At 42.5% G+C, this 18,051-nt stretch overlaps 1 protein-coding gene across 1 annotated transcript in view; it reads right to left on the bottom strand.

Annotated features, from left to right (window-relative positions):
- The window catches only part of LOC132881919 (genetic suppressor element 1-like), an 82,923-nt gene extending 74,368 nt beyond the window's left edge, over positions 1 to 8,555 (bottom strand). Inside the window, exon 1 of the mRNA XM_060914981.1 lies at positions 8,486 to 8,555. Within this exon, the coding sequence (XP_060770964.1) occupies positions 8,486 to 8,510 (25 nt within the window). The 5' untranslated portion in view covers positions 8,511 to 8,555. The remainder of the gene's footprint in view (positions 1 to 8,485) is intronic.
- Between the last annotated feature and the right edge of the window lie 9,496 nt (positions 8,556 to 18,051).

The following is an 18,051-nucleotide window of genomic DNA, read 5'->3' as shown; positions in this document are numbered from 1 at the left end:
CGCGAGAAGGGCGGGGCTTAGAAGCACATGGGGCGTGGTCTGCCCTGAGCACCTGCTCTAGTGACACACCCACCGTAAGAAGCACGCGCTCCGACTCGCTCACTGACGTAAAGCATAAGGCGGCGGCGCGCGGCTGAGGTGTGCGGCATACAGGCAGCGCAGCGCTCACTGACAGCGCCGGCCGCACAGGCCGCCTTCACTGCGACTCACTGCCAGCTCTACTCCTGAACCCGGTCACTTACACCCATCCAATTCGAATGGCCAGTCAAACAGACAATTATTCAAAACTCAACAATACATTTGATAATTACAGGTTGTAATTTCCAACCTGATAACTAACAAAATAATCAAATCATTGGTCCCTGGACTGGACCACACTTTGGGAACCACTGGTCTATATGTACTACACTCCAGTTCCCAAACCTTTACAGCCAGGGACCCTCCATCCAAACATCCATCCATCCATTATCTGTAGCCGCTTTATCCTGTTCTACAGGGTCGCAGGCAAGCTGGAGCCTATCCCAGCTGACTACGGGCGAAAGGCGGGGTACACCCTGGACAAGTCGCCAGGTCATCACAGGGCTGGCACATAGACACAGACAACCATTCACATTCACACCTACGGTCAATTTAGAGTCACCAGTTAACCTAACCTGCATGTCTTTGGACTGTGGGGGAAACCGGAGCACCCGGAGGAAACCCACACAGACACAGGGAGAACATGCAAACTCCACACAAAAAGGCCCTCATCAGCCACTGGGCTCGAACCCGGACCTTCTTGCTGTGAGGCAACAGTGTTAACCACTACACCACCTTGCCGCCTAGCCAGGGACCCATCTCATCTCATCTCATCTCATCTCATTATCTCTAGCTGCTTTATCCTGTTCTACAGGGTCGCAGGCAAGCTGGAGCCTATCCCAACTGACTACGGGCGAAAGGCGGGGTACACCCTGGACAAGTCGCCAGGTCATCACAGGGCTGACACATAGACACAGACAACCATTCACACTCACATTCACACCTATGGTCAATTTAGAGTCACCAGTTAACCTAACCTGCATGTCTTTGGACTGTGGGGGAAACCGGAGCACCCGGAGGAAACCCACGCGGACACGGGGAGAACATGCAAACTCCACACAGAAAGGCCCTCGCCGGCCACAGGGCACGAACCCGGACCTTCTTGCTGTAAGGCGACAGTGTTAACCACTACACCACCTTGCCGCCTATCCAGGGATCCATTTAACTTTAAAATAAATGACAAGAACCTCATCATTTATTAGTGTCTTAGAGGGTTTAACTAGTCCTAAACCCGTTCAACTCGAGTGATCAGTAAAACAGACTAATAACTATGAAAAGCTTAACAAATACTGTATAATAACTTTGATAATGACATGTTGCTCTTTGGGGTGGCAAGGTGGTGTAGTGGTTAGCGCTGTCGCTTCACAGCAAGAAGGTCTGGGTTCGAGCCCCGTGGCCGACGAGGGCCTTTCTGTGTGGAGTTTGCATGTTCTCCCCGTGTCCGCGTGGGTTTCCTCCGGGTGCTCCGGTTTCCCCCACAGTCCAAAGACATGCAGGTTAGGTTAACTGGTGACTCTAAATTGACCGTAGGTGTGAATGTGAGTGTGAATGGTTGTCTGTGTCTATGTGTCAGCCCTGTGATGACCTGGCGACTTGTCCAGGGTGTACCCCGCCTCTCGCCCGTAGTCAGCTGGGATAGGCTCCAGCTTGCCTGCGACCCTGTAGAACAGGATAAAGCAGCTACAGATAATGGATAGATGGTGATCCCTGGTGGTCCCTGGACTGGACCTCACTTTGGGAACCACTAGTCTATATGTAGTACACTCCAGTTCTCAAACCTTTACAGCCAGGGACTCATTTAACTTTAAAATAAATGACAAGAATCCCATTGTTTATTAGTGTCTTAGAGGTTTTAACTGGCCCTAAACCCGTTCAACTCGAATGACCAGTTAAACAGACTAATAACTCGGAAAAGCTTAACAAATACTGTATAATAACTTTGATAATGATATGTTGCTCTTTCCATCATCTAACTCAAGTGTCCAGTAAAACTAATAATGCTCCAGATGCTGCAAACCCCCTGGTCCTTTCAGTCTAAACTTTAACAATGTTTGCATAGACTATACTTGATCATTTTATTAAATCTACACTCATAATGCTGATGGTCATAATGTATTGTTATTAGTGTCACGTTGCAATATTTGCACACAATCTTCTGCTTTTCTTTGTTCTCCCTGACTCGGTATTAATGCATAATATCTTGCATGTGCTGACTTGTCCTGCACTTTACTGTTTTGTGTATTGTTTATTGTTGATTGTTGAGCAGCACTGAGTTTAATTACTACCTAATGACCAGTAAAACAGACAAACAATTATTTAAAACTCAACAAATATAGCCTCATAAATTTGATAATGATAGGAACCGGACTAATAACTATGAAAAGCTTAACAAATACTGTATAATAACTTTGATAATGATATGTTGCTCTTTGTGTAGCAATAAAAGAATCTTGAATCTAAAAATAGTACCAAATATAATAGCTTTGATAACAGTGGGTTGTAATTTCCACCACTGTAACAAAATTAGAAGAAAAAAAACCCACTGGCGATGTTTCATGAACCCTTTTTTAACTTTCTTTTCTCTACATTATTATTATTATTATTATTATTATTATTATTGTTGTTGTTGTTGTTGTTATTGTTTTTGTTGCTGCTGTTGTTGCTGTCGTTGTCATCTGTAACTTATATACCTTTTCATCCTTTTCATATACTAACCCCATTTCCAGAAAAGTTGGGATATTTTCCAAAATGCAATAAAAACAAAAATCTGTGATTTGTTCATTCACATGAACCTTTATTTAACTGACAAAAGTATAAATAAAAAATTTTCAATAGTTTTACTGACAACATTAATTGTATTTTGTAAATATCAAAAAGTTAGAATTTGATGCCTGCGACACACTCAAAAAAAAAGTTGGGACAGAGGCAAAATAAGACTGAAAAGTTTATAGCCTATTCAAGTAACACCATTTTGGAAGGTTCCATAATAAGCAGGTTAACTGGTAACATGATTGGGTATAAAAGGAGCATGCACCAAAGGCTCGGTCTTTGCAAGCAAGGATGGTCGTGGCTCACTCCTTTGTGCCAAAATTTGTGAGAATTGTTAGTCAATTCAAAAGGAACATTTCTCACTGCAAGATTTTAGGTCTTTCAAAATACAGTACATACTATTGTGAAAAGATTAAGGGAATTCTGAGACATCTCAGTGTGTAAAGTGCAAGGTCGGAAACCACTGTTGAATGTGCGTGACCTTCGAGCCCTCAGGCAGCACTGCCTGAAAAACTGTCATGCAAATGTGACAAATATAGCCACATGGGCTCTGGAGTACTTCAGAAAACCATTGTCACTTAATACAGTCTGCCCCTGCATCCAGAAATGCAACCTAAAACTGTATTACACAAAGAGGAAGCCATTCATAAATTCTATGCCGAAATGCTGCCGATTTCTTTGGGCCTGAACTCATCTCAGATGGACTGAAACACAGTGGAAACGTGTGCTGTGGTCAGATGAGTCCACATTTCAGCTTGTTTTCGGGAAAATTGGACGTCGAGTTCTCTGTGCCAAAGATGAACATGATCATCCTGTCTGTTATCAGAGAAAGGTGCAAAAGCTAGCATGTGTGACAGTATGGAGGTGCATCAGTGCCCATGGCATGGGTGAGTTGCATGAGTGTGAAGGTATCATTGACGTGGAGGTGTATATTGGGATTTTAGAGAGACATATTCATCAAGGCAACATCTCTGCCTGGGAAGTCCATGCTTATTTGAGCAGGACAATGCCAGGCCTCATTCTGCACAGGCTACAACAGCTTGGCTTCATAGACACAGAGTGCTTATGCTTGACTGGCCTGCTGCCGGTCCAGATCTGTCTCTTACTGAGAATGTATAGCACAACATGAAGAGGAGAATCAGACAACGGAGATAACGGACTATTGAGCAACTGAAGGCTCATATCAAGCAAGAATGGACACACATTCCAATTGCAAAACTGCAACATCAGTCTTAGTATCCTCAGTTGCCATACAATTAAAAAAGTGTTATTAAAAGGAAAGGTGATGTAATACAACGGTAATAATCCCTCTGTTCCAACTTTTGAGTGTGCTGCAGGCATCAAATTCTAACTTTATTAATATTTACAAAATACAATTAATTTGGTCAGTAAAACTCTTGAAAATCTTTTCTTTGTAGCTTTGTCAGTTAAATAAAGTGTCATGTGAATTAACAAGACATGGGTTGTTTTTTTTTGTTGCTTTTATTGCATTTTGGAAAATATCCTAACTTTTCTGGAAATGGGGTTTGTACAATTGATATATGGTTTACGTTTTACATATTTGTTTCATTTTGTCATTTCTTTTCTCTGCTTGGGTGTGAGCAACTGCAGATGTACTCAACTTCCCCTTGGTATTATTAAAGTATTTCTGATTCTGATTTAAGAGTTGCTGAGCTACACTTCGTGACAAGGGTTCTCAAACTTTATGCATAGTTAAATGCATATTGGGGCGGCACGGTGGTGTAGTGGTTAGCACTGTAGCCTCACAGCAAGAAGGTCCTGGGTTCGAGCCCAGTGGCCAATGGGGGCCTTTTTGTGTGGAGTTTTCATGTTCTTCCCGTGTCTGTGTGGGTTTCCTCCGGGTGCTTCGGTTTCCCCCACAGTCCAAAGACATGCAGGTCAGGCTAATTGGTGGCTCTAAATTGACCGTAGGTGTGAATGGTTGTTTGTCTCTGTTACCCCTTTTCCACCAAATCAGTTCCAGGGCTGGTTCGGGGCCGGTGCTGGTTCACAACTCGTTCAACTTGCGAGCCAGCTGAGAACCAGCTTGCTTTTCCATCGCTCGCGGTGCTAAGAGAAGACACGTCATTATGTCGCTGTATACGTCAGTTACGTCGTTGTATACGTCAGTTACGTCGCTACGTTTGCATAAACCTTGGCGCGAATATCAAAGCAAAAACAACGTGGAAAAAGCAGCAGCAACAACAACAATAATAATAATGGATGACTTCATGTTTGTACAGCTGCTGCTTCTCATCGCTTAAAAATGGCGATCTTTCGCTGTCTTGTTATTGTTGTTAGTCTTAACAACTCCACGCCCCCACCGCTGACATAAGCGGTTCTTTCCTCTGGCCCAGCAGAGAGTTGGTGCTAGCCTGGAACCAGTTTTTCTGGCCCCAGAGCCAGTTCTTTGTCAGTGGAAACAGAAAACCCGGTTCCAAACTAAGCACTGGCCCCGAACCAGCCCTGGAACTGCTTTGGTGGAAAAGGGGCATGAGTCAGCCCTGCAATGACCTGGTGACTTGTCCAGGGTGTACCCCGCCTTTCGCCCGTAGTCAGCTGGGATAGGCTCCAGCTTGCCTGCGACCCTGTAGAACAGGATAAGCGGTTATGGATAATGGATGGATAAATGTATCTTATATCTATCATCATCATGAACTGGCTGTATCTCACAGACCTGTGCAGTGCTGCCTGGACCCCACTGGGAGAACCACCGTCATGAGTAGTCTTTTGGTTTCAAATAAAAGTTTCACATTGCTGTCATGATGTCTGCCTAAATCGCAAATGCACTAGTTTGACTGCTTTTAATCTGTATGGTCTTGAAATAACAAACTGGTCAGCCTACGTAATGCAACCAAATCCTTGATTCAAGAGCCGAGAGCCCTTTACTGCTCCAAACCCACTAAGCTTCAGTGCTTATCCAAAATCCATCAAGAACAGAGCGGATCTCTGATCACAAGAACAATAATAAAAATAATAATCTGTATGATTGTCTAATTATAAACCCAAATTCCAGAGTGTCATAGCTCCTTTCCACTTTTTGGTCTATAACACTTTACTGAAATATGCACTTCACAGACTGCCATTTACTTGGGACAGTTTTTTTTTTTTTGATGTAATGAATGAGATGTATTTGGACACTACTGTTGAAATATTGAGTGTGTGTGAGAGAGAGGAAGACATAGAGAGGAGAGCAAGAGAGATCAAGAGGAAACAGACTCACAAGAACTCTGTAATAATGAAGAGAAACACATCACACAAATGCTAAATGAAACAGCATGCTTTAATAGCTGAGAGCTGTTCAGCTGAAATGCCTACCAAAGGCCAATCGAACAAGAAGTTTAAGTACTAACATGCAAACCACATCATCCATTACTATCGAATGATAAGCCCACCAGCAAACAGCAGCAGTTCTCCTCCCCGTGGGGAAAAGAGAAAGTCTTTTAAGTGTTAGAGTCACTTCAGTCTCACACCATTGCCCAGGAACCAAAACCAAACTAAATGTGTGTGGTGTGCGGTCATATCTGTGCGTTAAAATCAGCAGTGAGCGAATTAAGTGTGAAGTATACAGAGTAGTTTATCCATCCATCCATCCATCCATCCATCCATCCATCCATCCATCCATCCATCCATCCATCCATCCATCCATTATCTGTAGCCGCTTTATCCTGTTCTACAGGGTTGCAGGCAAGCTGGAGCCAATCCCAGCTGACTACGGGCGAAAGGCGGGGTACACCCTGGACAAGTCGCCAGATCATTACAGGTCTGACACATAGACACAGACAACCATTCACACTCACATTCACACCTACAGTCAATTTAGAGTCACCAGTTAGCCTAACCTGCATGTCTTTGGACTGTGGGGGAAACCGGAGCACCCAGAGGAAACCCACGCGGACACGGGGAGAACATGCAAACTCCACACATACCCCTTTTCCACCAAATCAGTTCCAGGGCTGGTTCGGGGCCAGTGCTGGTGCTGGTTCACAACTCGTTCAACTTGCGAACCAACTGAGAACCAGTTTGCTTTTCCATAGCTCGCGGTGCTAAGGGAAGGCACGTCATTACGTCTCTGTATACGTCGGTTACGTCGTTGTATACGTCATTACGTCGCTGTATACGTCAGTTACGTCACTATGTTTGCATAAACCTTGGCGCGAATATCGAAGCAAAAACAACGTGGAAGAAGCAGCAGCAGCAACAATAATAATAATGGATGACTTCGCGTTTGTACAGCTACTGCTTCTCGTCGCTTAAAAATGGCGATCTTTCGCGGTCTTGTTATTGTTGTTGGTCTTAACAACTCCGCCCCCCCGCTGACGTAAGTGGTTCTTTCCTCTGGCCCAGCAGAGAGTTGGTGCTAGCCTGGAACCGGTTTTTCTGGCCCCAGAGCCAGTTCTTTGTCAGTGGAAACAGAAAAGCCGGTTCCAAACTAAGCACTGGCCCCGAACCAGCCCTGGAACTGATTTGGTGGAAAAGGGGCAACAGAAAGGCCCTCGCCGGCCGCTGGGCTCGAACCCGGACCTTCTTGCTGTGAGGTGACAGTGCTAACCACACAGTAGTTTAAGAAGGATCAAATGTTACTGTGGGTTGTTGGATACATTGCACTAGTACAATCTCACATAAGAGTTTGTGTTGTTGTTGTTTTCAGAACATGCACAAGCACCTAACACATCGCAATAAATCAAAACAGAGAAGAAAAGTCTCCTCAAAATAGCCCTAGATAAGAATCTTCTTCTCCCTGAATGTAAAAACTATTAAAAAAATATGCATTGTGCCAGTTTGGTGCCAGTTTCACTAACACAGCTATCATCATTAAACAGATCTTCCTGTTTATATTCCTGTAGGTAACATATGGTTAGGTCCATGCTGAATTACTCAGCTGATGCTAAATCAAGATTTAGATGTGGAAATTTTGCTTTAACTTTTTAAAAGCATACCTACCCCGACCTTATTACCTCTCTCTACCTCGTCTTTTTTTTTTTTTTTTTATCAGTTAGGCTCTTCAGTTATCTCTCACAACTTTCGAGAAGAAAATGTCGCTCTAGAAAAGGCTTTGCACTTTTGTGAAAATAAGACAGAGCTGGTGTTTACATGCACATTGATAATATAATCATGATCTCATTTTTGTTGTCAGATTACTCAAATCATAACATGCTACATTATCCTGTGCCAGATTATCAGATTTTAACAAATGTTGATGGATAACTGGGTTATTCAGCAGATGTCTATTGTTAATCTGACATCTTACATTTACTACATTTACACACGTGCACCAAACATAAGCAGATAGAAAAGAAACACGTCAAAAACGATAAAAACTACAGACTGAGGTCAATGCTCCAGCAACGGAATAGCATGATGGTATAAGCAAAGTCAAAAATAAGTCGTGAATCCTTGTTTAATGAATTCAATAATAGAATCAAATTGTCAAGACGTTTAGACCAAAAACCCTTAAGTGAGTGTAAATTAATTAGATTATTGCCAATATTTGATCTTGTACATGTAAACATATAAAACACACACACACACACACACACACACCCTCTCTTTCTGTCTCTCTCTCTCTCTCTCTCTCTCTGCCATCCAAAACAGATGAGTGAAAGAATGAAAAAAAAAGAAAAGACTATGCTCCCACCTGCACTGACGAACCCCCTCTTCATTCTCCCTCTCGCTCCCTTTCTGCCTCTCTCTGTTCAGAAGAATGTCTCCTCCTCGCCTCCCTGATCAGACACCCCATCAGTACCCAGAGGCACTTGCACCTCCCCCATTTTGTGCTAATGACAGGCGTGCAGCCCTTCAGTGCTGAGAGAGGAAGCTGCATGAAGAGAGAGAGAAAAGCCAAAGGGAGAAGGGAAACGAGGGGGGAGTTCCAGCTTACAGCATTCTCCTCTCCTGTGGATTCCCACCTCCTGTGTGCCTACACACACACACACACACACACACACACACACACTTTATGCTCACACATACACATTGTGAGCTTGAATCGTGTGTGTGTGTGTGTGTGTGTGTGTGTGTGTGTGTGTGTGTGTGTGTGTGTGTGTGTGCCAAGTCAAGTGTGTGGTGGCACCAGAAAAGAAAGAGTTCAGCAGCTGTGGGAAAATGCCAGCGTTTACCCTACAGACCTTTTTAAACAAGTCAAAGGTCCTGGAAACTCTGTGTGTGTGTGTGTGTGTGTGTGTGTGTGTGTGTGTGTGTGTGTGTGTGTGTGTGTGTGTGTGTGTTTCTACTGTATGTGTGTGTGTGTGTGTGTGGGGGGTGTTTGTGTGTGCTTGTGTGTGCAAATGTGTGGCAGTTAGTACTAACTGATAACTGATGCACCTGCGGCTGTGAAACCCGGGGGAGCAGACGGATTATGGACAATAGACAGGGAGAGAGAGAGAGAGAGAGAGAGAGAGAGAGAGAGAGAGAGAGAGAGAGAGAGAGAGAGAATATGTATGTCATTGCTACAATTTGAGTGCAGCTGTTTGAAGGAAAAGTAGAAAGCAGCAGCACATCCACCTCAGAAACACACACACACACACACACACACACACACACACACACACACACACACACACACACACACACACACAGGGCTAAAGAAAAAAAAGAATGAGTATTATCTTGATTATTTACTAGCTCTATGCATTGTTCTCCTACAGCCCCAGTGCTTAGGGAAGGAGGGGGGGGGGCATATATTTTTAGCCAAATAAGAATTATTCTGAAGACCTTTCGCCTGGTCCTTGTCAAAAGGGTGTTTAAAAAAAAACCTGGGGATTTTTTTTTTGTTCATTTATTTTTACCTCACAACATACAGATAAGACTCGTGAAATTTTCACACATGCTTTTAGATGCTTCACATAATTTCACATGGGGTTATTTTTTTTACACTTGATTCATTTTGTTTACACATAGGGCCATGCAGTTTTATTTTCATACACGAGAAGAATATATAGTGATGATTTATCTCCCAGTCTTCTAGCATCCCACTCTCCGTTTCACCAAGTGACCTTGATATTCACAAACTTTCATTTTAATCACATGACCACGCTCAGGCTTGGAGATCTATGAGATTATAACTATGATATTATTCTTGGACTCACATTCGTCACACACGCCCTACACATCACAAACTCAGTATTACAAGCACCTATCAGATGTTCCATCTTCCCCCAGAGACCCATCAGGGAACCATCTGACACAAAGGTCATGACGTGCCATCCACCCTCATCTTAAACTCACACGTCAATTATAATAGATCTCATCTTTGACTCTGCCGAAGGTAAGCCAAGTGTAAGAGTGGGAAAAGAGAGAGTGAGTCACTGTGTGCTGGCTGACACAGGACAGAGAGAGAGATAGGGTTATAAATGGAGATTAGCGTGATTAGATGGAGGATGGCCACACATACACACCTGCACACACACCCACTGGATAAACAAACAGAGGGCAGTATGCAGGGGTGTAAGATAAGCAGGCTAGAATAAACAGAAACAGCAGGTGAACATGGTGAATAATATTTGAAAGAGAGAGAGAGAAGTAGTGATGAGGGTACAGATTAGCAAATAGTCGTGTGTGTGTGTGTGTGTGTGTGTGTGTGTGTGTGTGTGTGTGTGTGTGTACACATTTGGGTGTGTTTATGGACAGCAGGATCTCTTCCTAAATGTACTCTTCTTCTCTTTGTCTTACCTTTCTTTTGTTGACAATCGAACACTAGTTAAACTTTCCCTGCTCTCCGTGCATGCGGGCACGCACGCACACACACACACACACACACACACACACACACACACACACACACACACACAAGGGAAAAAGACACAGAAGTGTATACCTAAGTCTGAGATAAATACTCTCTCTCTCTCGGTTTGACATTGTGTGTGTGTGTGTGTGTGTGTGTGTTCTAATAGTAGCAGCTTGCCATGGGCTCACAAATGATTGCCCTAATTTTGATTTACCACTTAGCCACATGATCATATGCAGAAGTGCTAGCTGTTGAAATCAGGCTGATTATGCAGATTATGCAAATGAAGAGCCATGTAGAGGATGAGACTGAAACACGGGAGAGCTGCATGGATGGAATCGTAAGCACTGAGTGTTAAAGCAGATCATATAGCACAGAAATCCCTTCTCCTGCTTTATTAGTCCTGTAGCAGCAGGGCATCATGGCGTGTTTGAGAAGAGAATCAAGCACATACTGATTTGAGCACTGAACACCCCATAGGTCTTCTGGGTCTCTCTCTCTCTCTCTCTCTCTCTCTCTCTCTCTCTCTCTCACACACACACACACACACTTCTGTAATTGGTTGATGCATCAAAAGATTTGTTTTCTACAAATTAGAGTAAATGTTTCACAGAGAGCAAGAAAGAAAAGCCATACTACTGGAAAATATGATAATAATTACCAGTTCATTAGTTACAGCAATGACTCAAAACAAATTAATTACTATTTTGATTCATTTCTTGGCCCCAAGATAAAAGTCATAGTCATTTGACTACCGGCTAGTCATAGCTTATTTTATTTCCGAGAGAAGAGAAAGAATTGCTCTTGGTCTTTGTTTCTGGTGCCTCCTTATCCCTGAAGATCAGCTGTGTTTATGCAAGGGTCAGACTCGCATTGTTAGTCGCCATGGATACTGGTTGTCCTTGTTAAGCATGATCATCACAGAGACCTGTGCTTCTTTAATGTGTTAGCTTTAGCACCAGGGCTAGCGCTGTACAGTGTGGGAGGGTGGACGGGCTACGCCACACTGGCCTACTTACATTAGCCTGCAGAGACTAGGATTAATAAACAGCTTTCCATTCTATAGTGCAGAAAGGGAGATGCTGATGGAAAGAAGGAAGAGCCAAAACAGCTGTGGAGATCTGCATAGTGCTGCATTGCATTCTGCTCTGACTGGTTACAGTGAGGTTCTGTTCAGTATCAGGTTGCCAGTATCTGACAGACGAGATAAAACTCAGCGTTTAATATCACAAGAGAGTCCTGACAAAGTTACAGTACATGCTTCAGTGCCTGGGGGTCTAAATTGGCCATGTTCTCTGGGTGAAATGATTGTCTTCCTCTCTAACTATTATTAGACAATTATGATCTTCTGGGAGCTTTATAAAAGGGCTGCTATCCTAGCTCTGAAGTGATACAACGGCTCGCAGAGGAAGCAAGTGTTAGTTTTTAGCATTAGCCAAGTTTGTAGTTACAAACACATTATAAACTAGAAGAGCACCCAGTAGAGTGCATACCTCCGCTAAGCCACATGTTATCAACATCAAAATCAAACCACTCGATCCTAGGATAATACTAAAGCTGTACACCAAATTTCATCAAAATCTGTTCACTACTTTTTGAGTTACGCTGGGAACAGGAAAAAAAATCCTGGATCATTATACATATCTGGATTTGCATCAAAATCTAATAAACTGTTCCTTGGCCCATGGCCCTCCTTTCCTCGAAATGTCATCAAAATGCATTTACTACCTTTTGAGTTATGTTGGGAACAGACAAATAAACAAACAAACGGAAGCGAAAACATAACCTCCTTTAATAAAGTTGGTGGAAGTAAATATGATTTGTATTTTTGAATTTCTAAATTACCAGTCGGAAATTTCACCTGGAACCCCCTTGAAGTCAGATTTGCCAACTGGGAAAGTTGGCAAACCTCAACAACACTGACCTCAAAATCCAAAATGGCTGCTCTGTGCATCAACAGTAAGTGAAAGTATGTTGTAATACATATACTGTTTATTAGCACTTCTGTCTTATTTCAGATTTCTTAAATCAGTCATACACACAGTGCTGTCCAACTTATATCTATGGACATGTTGCTACAGTGTTTGTATGTACAAATAAACCATAATGTGTTGTGATTAACTGGTATGGTTAACAATGTCTAACAACGCCTACAATGCCTAATGGCACAACAAAGGATTTCCTGGAGGCGTCCATCTTGGTTTTCTGACTTCTTGTGCTGGAACATGGTCAACTTGAGTGTGACGTCATTCCCAGCTCTGAGTTCTGACTTCTGAGGTAAATGGAGCGGCAGCATTATTCCACACCGCTGCTAACCTCTTGATTCTGATTGGCCAGAAGGGGTTGATTAATTTTCTATAAACCACAGCATGGCTGATTTTACATTCTGTAACAACTTGTTCTGTTATCATTTCTGTAATAACAACCTACACAGGGACTTGTATAGCAGACGCTCCACATAATCGAAGCCTAATAATAAACAAATAAAAATGTTATTTAACAAAGGACAGTGTATAATTGTTGATATGGTGAAGCTTTATGGAAGGAGCCTTGGTTGTCAGCACTTTAAGTAATGAAAGTACTGAAAGTAATGGAAGTGTTGTTATAGAACATTAATCAGTGATAGGTTGGTGTGATGTGACCTGATGTGAAGCAGAATTACTGTTAGACCCTTTAGCTGATTATTTTCCTATAATGGCACATCCCACTGGTGAACTGGTCTAGTGGTTAGCGTGTCTGCCTCTCAACCTGGAGACTGTGTGTTCTACTCACGGTCGGGTCATACCAAAAACCATCATAAAAATGGTACCTACTGCCATCTGGCAAGGTACGCTGCAATACAGATGCGAGTGGGGAGTCAAACTCTCACAGTTACCAGAGGACTAGCTTGCCATTGTAACCCTAGCTGTAGAGGCGAGAGGCTGAGGGCTATCGAAACAGAGGTTGGCGCTGCCCAATGAGCCGTAAGGGCCTGGTTAGTACTGGGTCAGGAGACTGCCTGGGAAGACCTGGCATGGGAAGGACTTTGACTTTTTTGAATGGCACATCCCGAAGTGCTTTATTCTTCTTATACCACAGCAATTTAAAAGCATGCCATGTCATGCTTTATTCTCTCTCGATTTACCGTACCATGTCACTGCAGTGACATGGCCACTCTGACTTCCATCATGACTTCTAGGGACAAGTTTGCAGTAGTGGTTTCCTGTTGACTTCTACTAGATTATTATAGAGGTTTTCTCCTCTCAAGCATTCACACCTATGGGTAATTTAGAGTCACCAGTTAACCTAACCGCATGTCTTTGGACTGTGGGGGAAACCAGAGCACCTGGAGGAAACCCACACAGACACGGGGAGAACATGCAAACTCTACACAGAAAGGCCCTCGCCGGCCACTGTGCTCGAACCCAGAACCTTCTTGCTGTGAGGTGACAGCGCTAACCACTACACCACTATGTTTTATTGCTTACATAAAATATAAGAGCACACAGATATTTTCGAAATATTCATAGAATCTGGATTTCTTGCTGAAAAGTGTAGGCCTTCTGTGATTTTAATTTCTGTAGCTTAATGAAGAATCACCCTTCCAAGCTATTTGTGTGGTCTTCAAAACAAATTTAAGCTGACTTTCATGTCTGTTTTATAATTCCTTTTAAATGCATGGCTGCAATAATTCGGCTACAAGTAGATTTCTTACAAGCATGCACGCAAGAATACCAGAAGAACATTACCATAAAAGTGTAAAAATGGTTTGTGTCACAGCCCAAGGTGCTGTTACTGGCCAACACAATCCCATAATGTTAGCTTTTATAGATCATTTACGAATTTTGTAGGGCAGCATGAGAGACAAAGATCAGTAACATAAGTTTAATGGGGCCTCTAGAGTCTCTGAGCAATTAAACCTGCTGGCACTCTGCCTAACCACACACACACACACACACACACACACACACACACACACACACACACACACCTGCCTATATCAAATGAAAGAAGGTCCATCTTTCAACAAATCCTGTGTTTGTTTGCATCTGTGCCTCAGTATAGAATCTGGTGCATACCCTCGAGGCCTCGATGTTAAGAGATCTTTAGAAGTGAAAGTCTACCGATGTCTACTTGGTGATCTTGCAGTTTAGCACTCGGTTAAAAACATTGTCTCGTTGCTGCTATTGTCTTTCTCTCTGAGCAACAACACACACATGGTTAGAAGTGAGTGAGTGAGTGACAGCATTGTGGTCGAGGCCTCTGGAGCTGCAGTTAGAAACACAGCTGGCGCTCTTGCTATTCACTCCCTTTCAGTTAGACACACACTCTCCCCAACGCACCTGCGAGAAGAGGACCGTTTATAAAGCCCAGCACTACAGACAGAAACAAGTGGATAAACGTAAGAGACACTGGACATCTGGGAGCACACACTGCACTTCTCAGTCAATACACACTGAACAAATCACATCCACACAAACAAACATCGCACTCTGTATCACTGTATCTCTCTCCTTCTATCCCTCTATCTCTCCCTCATTTACTGCCTCACTCATCACAGTCTCCTGCCATATAATGTAAGAGCCCAACATACGAAAAGTTCTAAATATACCGTCGTAAAACAAGATTAAACATTACTTCAAGATGCCAGGAAACATATACACAGGCACATAGTTTAATGAATACTGCAGCATTTTTCACCCAATTTTTCTCCATTGTATCTGTATTACATCTACAGTGTATGTACTGTATGTGTGATAAGCGAGGTAAAGAAGTGAGCCATTTCCTCATACTGCGGAAAATTGACAAATCCTTTTATACCTAAGGTGAGTAGTTTTTGAAATCTGTCAATAAATGTTTAAAATATTACAAACACAAATTCAAAACTAGAAGGGCGAAGTGCATACCTCCACCAAACCACGTATCAACATCAAAATCAAAACACCTGAACCTAGGATAATACTAAAGCTGTACACCAAATTTCATCAAAATCTGTTCACTACTTTTTGAATTATGTTGGGAACAGACAAAAAAGGAATCCTGGATCTATATAAATATCCGGATTTGCAGCAAAATCTAATCAATTGTTCCTTGGCTCATGGCCCTCCTTTGCTCAAACTTTCATCAAAATCCGTTCAATACTTTTTGAGTTACATTGGGAACAGATAAACAAAGAAACAAAGAAACAAATGAAAAGTCGTGCAGAGCACGACACTTGCAAAAAATCACAAAGAAATGGAAGTTATGGCCGATTAGGTGTTTTTACAAGATTTGACCTTGGTGACTTTGACCTTGACCCATTAAAACTAATGATGTCTTCGTGTGACCCTACTGAGCTGTCCTGTGCATTTTGATGAAGATTGGTCAAGAAATGATGACGCTAGAGCACCGACAAACAAACGGACAAACGGACAGATCAACATGCAAAAATCTTCACAAGTAACCAACAAACTAACAGAGACAAAAACATAACCTCCTCCAGCAAAGTTGGCAGAAGTAACTACATCCATCCTCGGATGTGACAAACATTTGAGTTGAGTTTCACCAAAGATGTTCTTGTGGACTTTTAGGCAACTTCCAAACACTGGAGCAATACAGTCTAAAAGCTCACAATTTACTAACTGGTGTTTTTAACCCTCATCCTACCATGCTATTTTACACCTTAATCTTACCATGTGGGGTCCGTTTGGACCCCAATACTTTTCTTTAAAATTAAAGCTTATAAAGACAAAATCACCAGATAAGTTTTGTTCAGAACATCTTGTATTAATAACAGCAATACACTAAAGGGCCCAAGGCATAAAGAACACACTTAACCTTCATCCTACCAGCCAATTTTACATACACAAACTACCAGGCGGGGTCCGTATGGACCCCAGGAGGGAATACCTTGAAATCAATGCAGTAAGAACCAATTCAATGCAGCAAACAGACATAACTTTATTGAAGAACAAAATCCACTATGGCTGAATATCAATGATGTATTATAAATGCAATAACATTGCAATAATATTGCAATAACTAGCATACATGTAGCAAATTATAGCGCCACAAAAAAAAAAATTGGCATTATATACATGATTTTTGCAGCTCATGCAGCTGTAAAACATTCTGGATTACAACTTAGGTCTTTTCTTACAGAATTTAAAACAAAAAAGTAATTGTAAAATAATTTAGGGCTTTTGTTTTGCAGCCTGTGCTTATTGCAGCAGTGGGGTCCACACGGACCCCAAGAAGGAATGCCTTGGTAGTTTCATTATGGAACATAAAAGAAATAAAAGAAGTTAACTTTCAGTGTGCTATTCAATTATAAAATGAAAGACAGATAAACTTTACTCTGGGGTCCGGTTGGACCCCAGTAACAAATTAATTATACCTTCACAATGCAAAAAGCTGATCTTCCGGTGCTTTAGTGTTTTAATTAAGACATAAATTCTGACAAATTCATAAAACGGTGAGGCAGTATCTCACATATTTTTAAAATGGCAAACAAACATATAGGTGCGGGGTCCAGATGGACCCCACTTGGTAGGATGAAGGTTAATGCTACACGACACGTCCCTAAGCTCTTCAAGACAACTGCGTACATGTTCATAAAGACGTATTTAGCTTCTGGTATGTGAGCTGACACAGATTAAGGTTGTGTTATGACTATCATACAGTGTAGTGGTTAGCGCTGTCGCCTCACAGCAAGAAGGTCCAGGTTCGAGCCCCGTGGTCGGCGATGACCTTTCTGTGCGGAGTTTGCATGTTCTCCCCGTGTCCGCGTGGGTTTCCTCCGGGTGCTCCGGTTTCCCCCACAGTCCAAAGACATGCAGGTTAGGTTAACTGGCGACTCTAAATTGAGCGTAGGTGTGAATGTGAGTGTGAATGGTTGTCTGTGTCTATGTGTCAGCCCTGTGATGACCTGGCGACTTGTCCAGGGTGTACCCCGCCTTTCGCCCGTAGTCAGCTGGGATAGGCTCCAACTCGCCTGCGGCCCTGTAGAACAGGATAAAGCGGCTAGAGATAATGAGAATGAGACAGTGTAATGATCACATCAAGCCATCTGTTATGATCATCACCAGCAAGTGACTCAACACATTACACTCAGTGTAGTGAAACTACACTCAGCCTCCAAATTGGTTGGTTTGATTGATGTTTTATTGTAAATCAGCTTGGAAAATGTCATGACACATATCACAACTTTATGACAACAAAAAATAAATGTGATTTGACTCAGACGTGATGTACACTTGTGCACAGAAATTCAATACCGGAATGAGGCATGTGAATGTTTGTCAGTTGTCATAAGGTGATGATACACAGTAAATGTCATGTATGGAATAAAAATAACATATAGCAAACTGCTGTTGTTGAAAACTAATGCATGTTGGGATGGAGGTGGTGGTGGTGGGGGGGGGTGATGTGGTATGATGTATAAGCCAAGTCATTTGTCATTTTATGGTGAAATCGGAAAGCGTAAACTCCTCCGTCCTGAAGACTTTCCTGTGCTGAGA

This window comes from Neoarius graeffei, chromosome 2, assembly GCF_027579695.1.
Source record: "Neoarius graeffei isolate fNeoGra1 chromosome 2, fNeoGra1.pri, whole genome shotgun sequence".
Taxonomy (NCBI): domain Eukaryota; kingdom Metazoa; phylum Chordata; class Actinopteri; order Siluriformes; family Ariidae; genus Neoarius; species Neoarius graeffei.
This window is presented reverse-complemented; position numbering and strand designations above follow the sequence as displayed.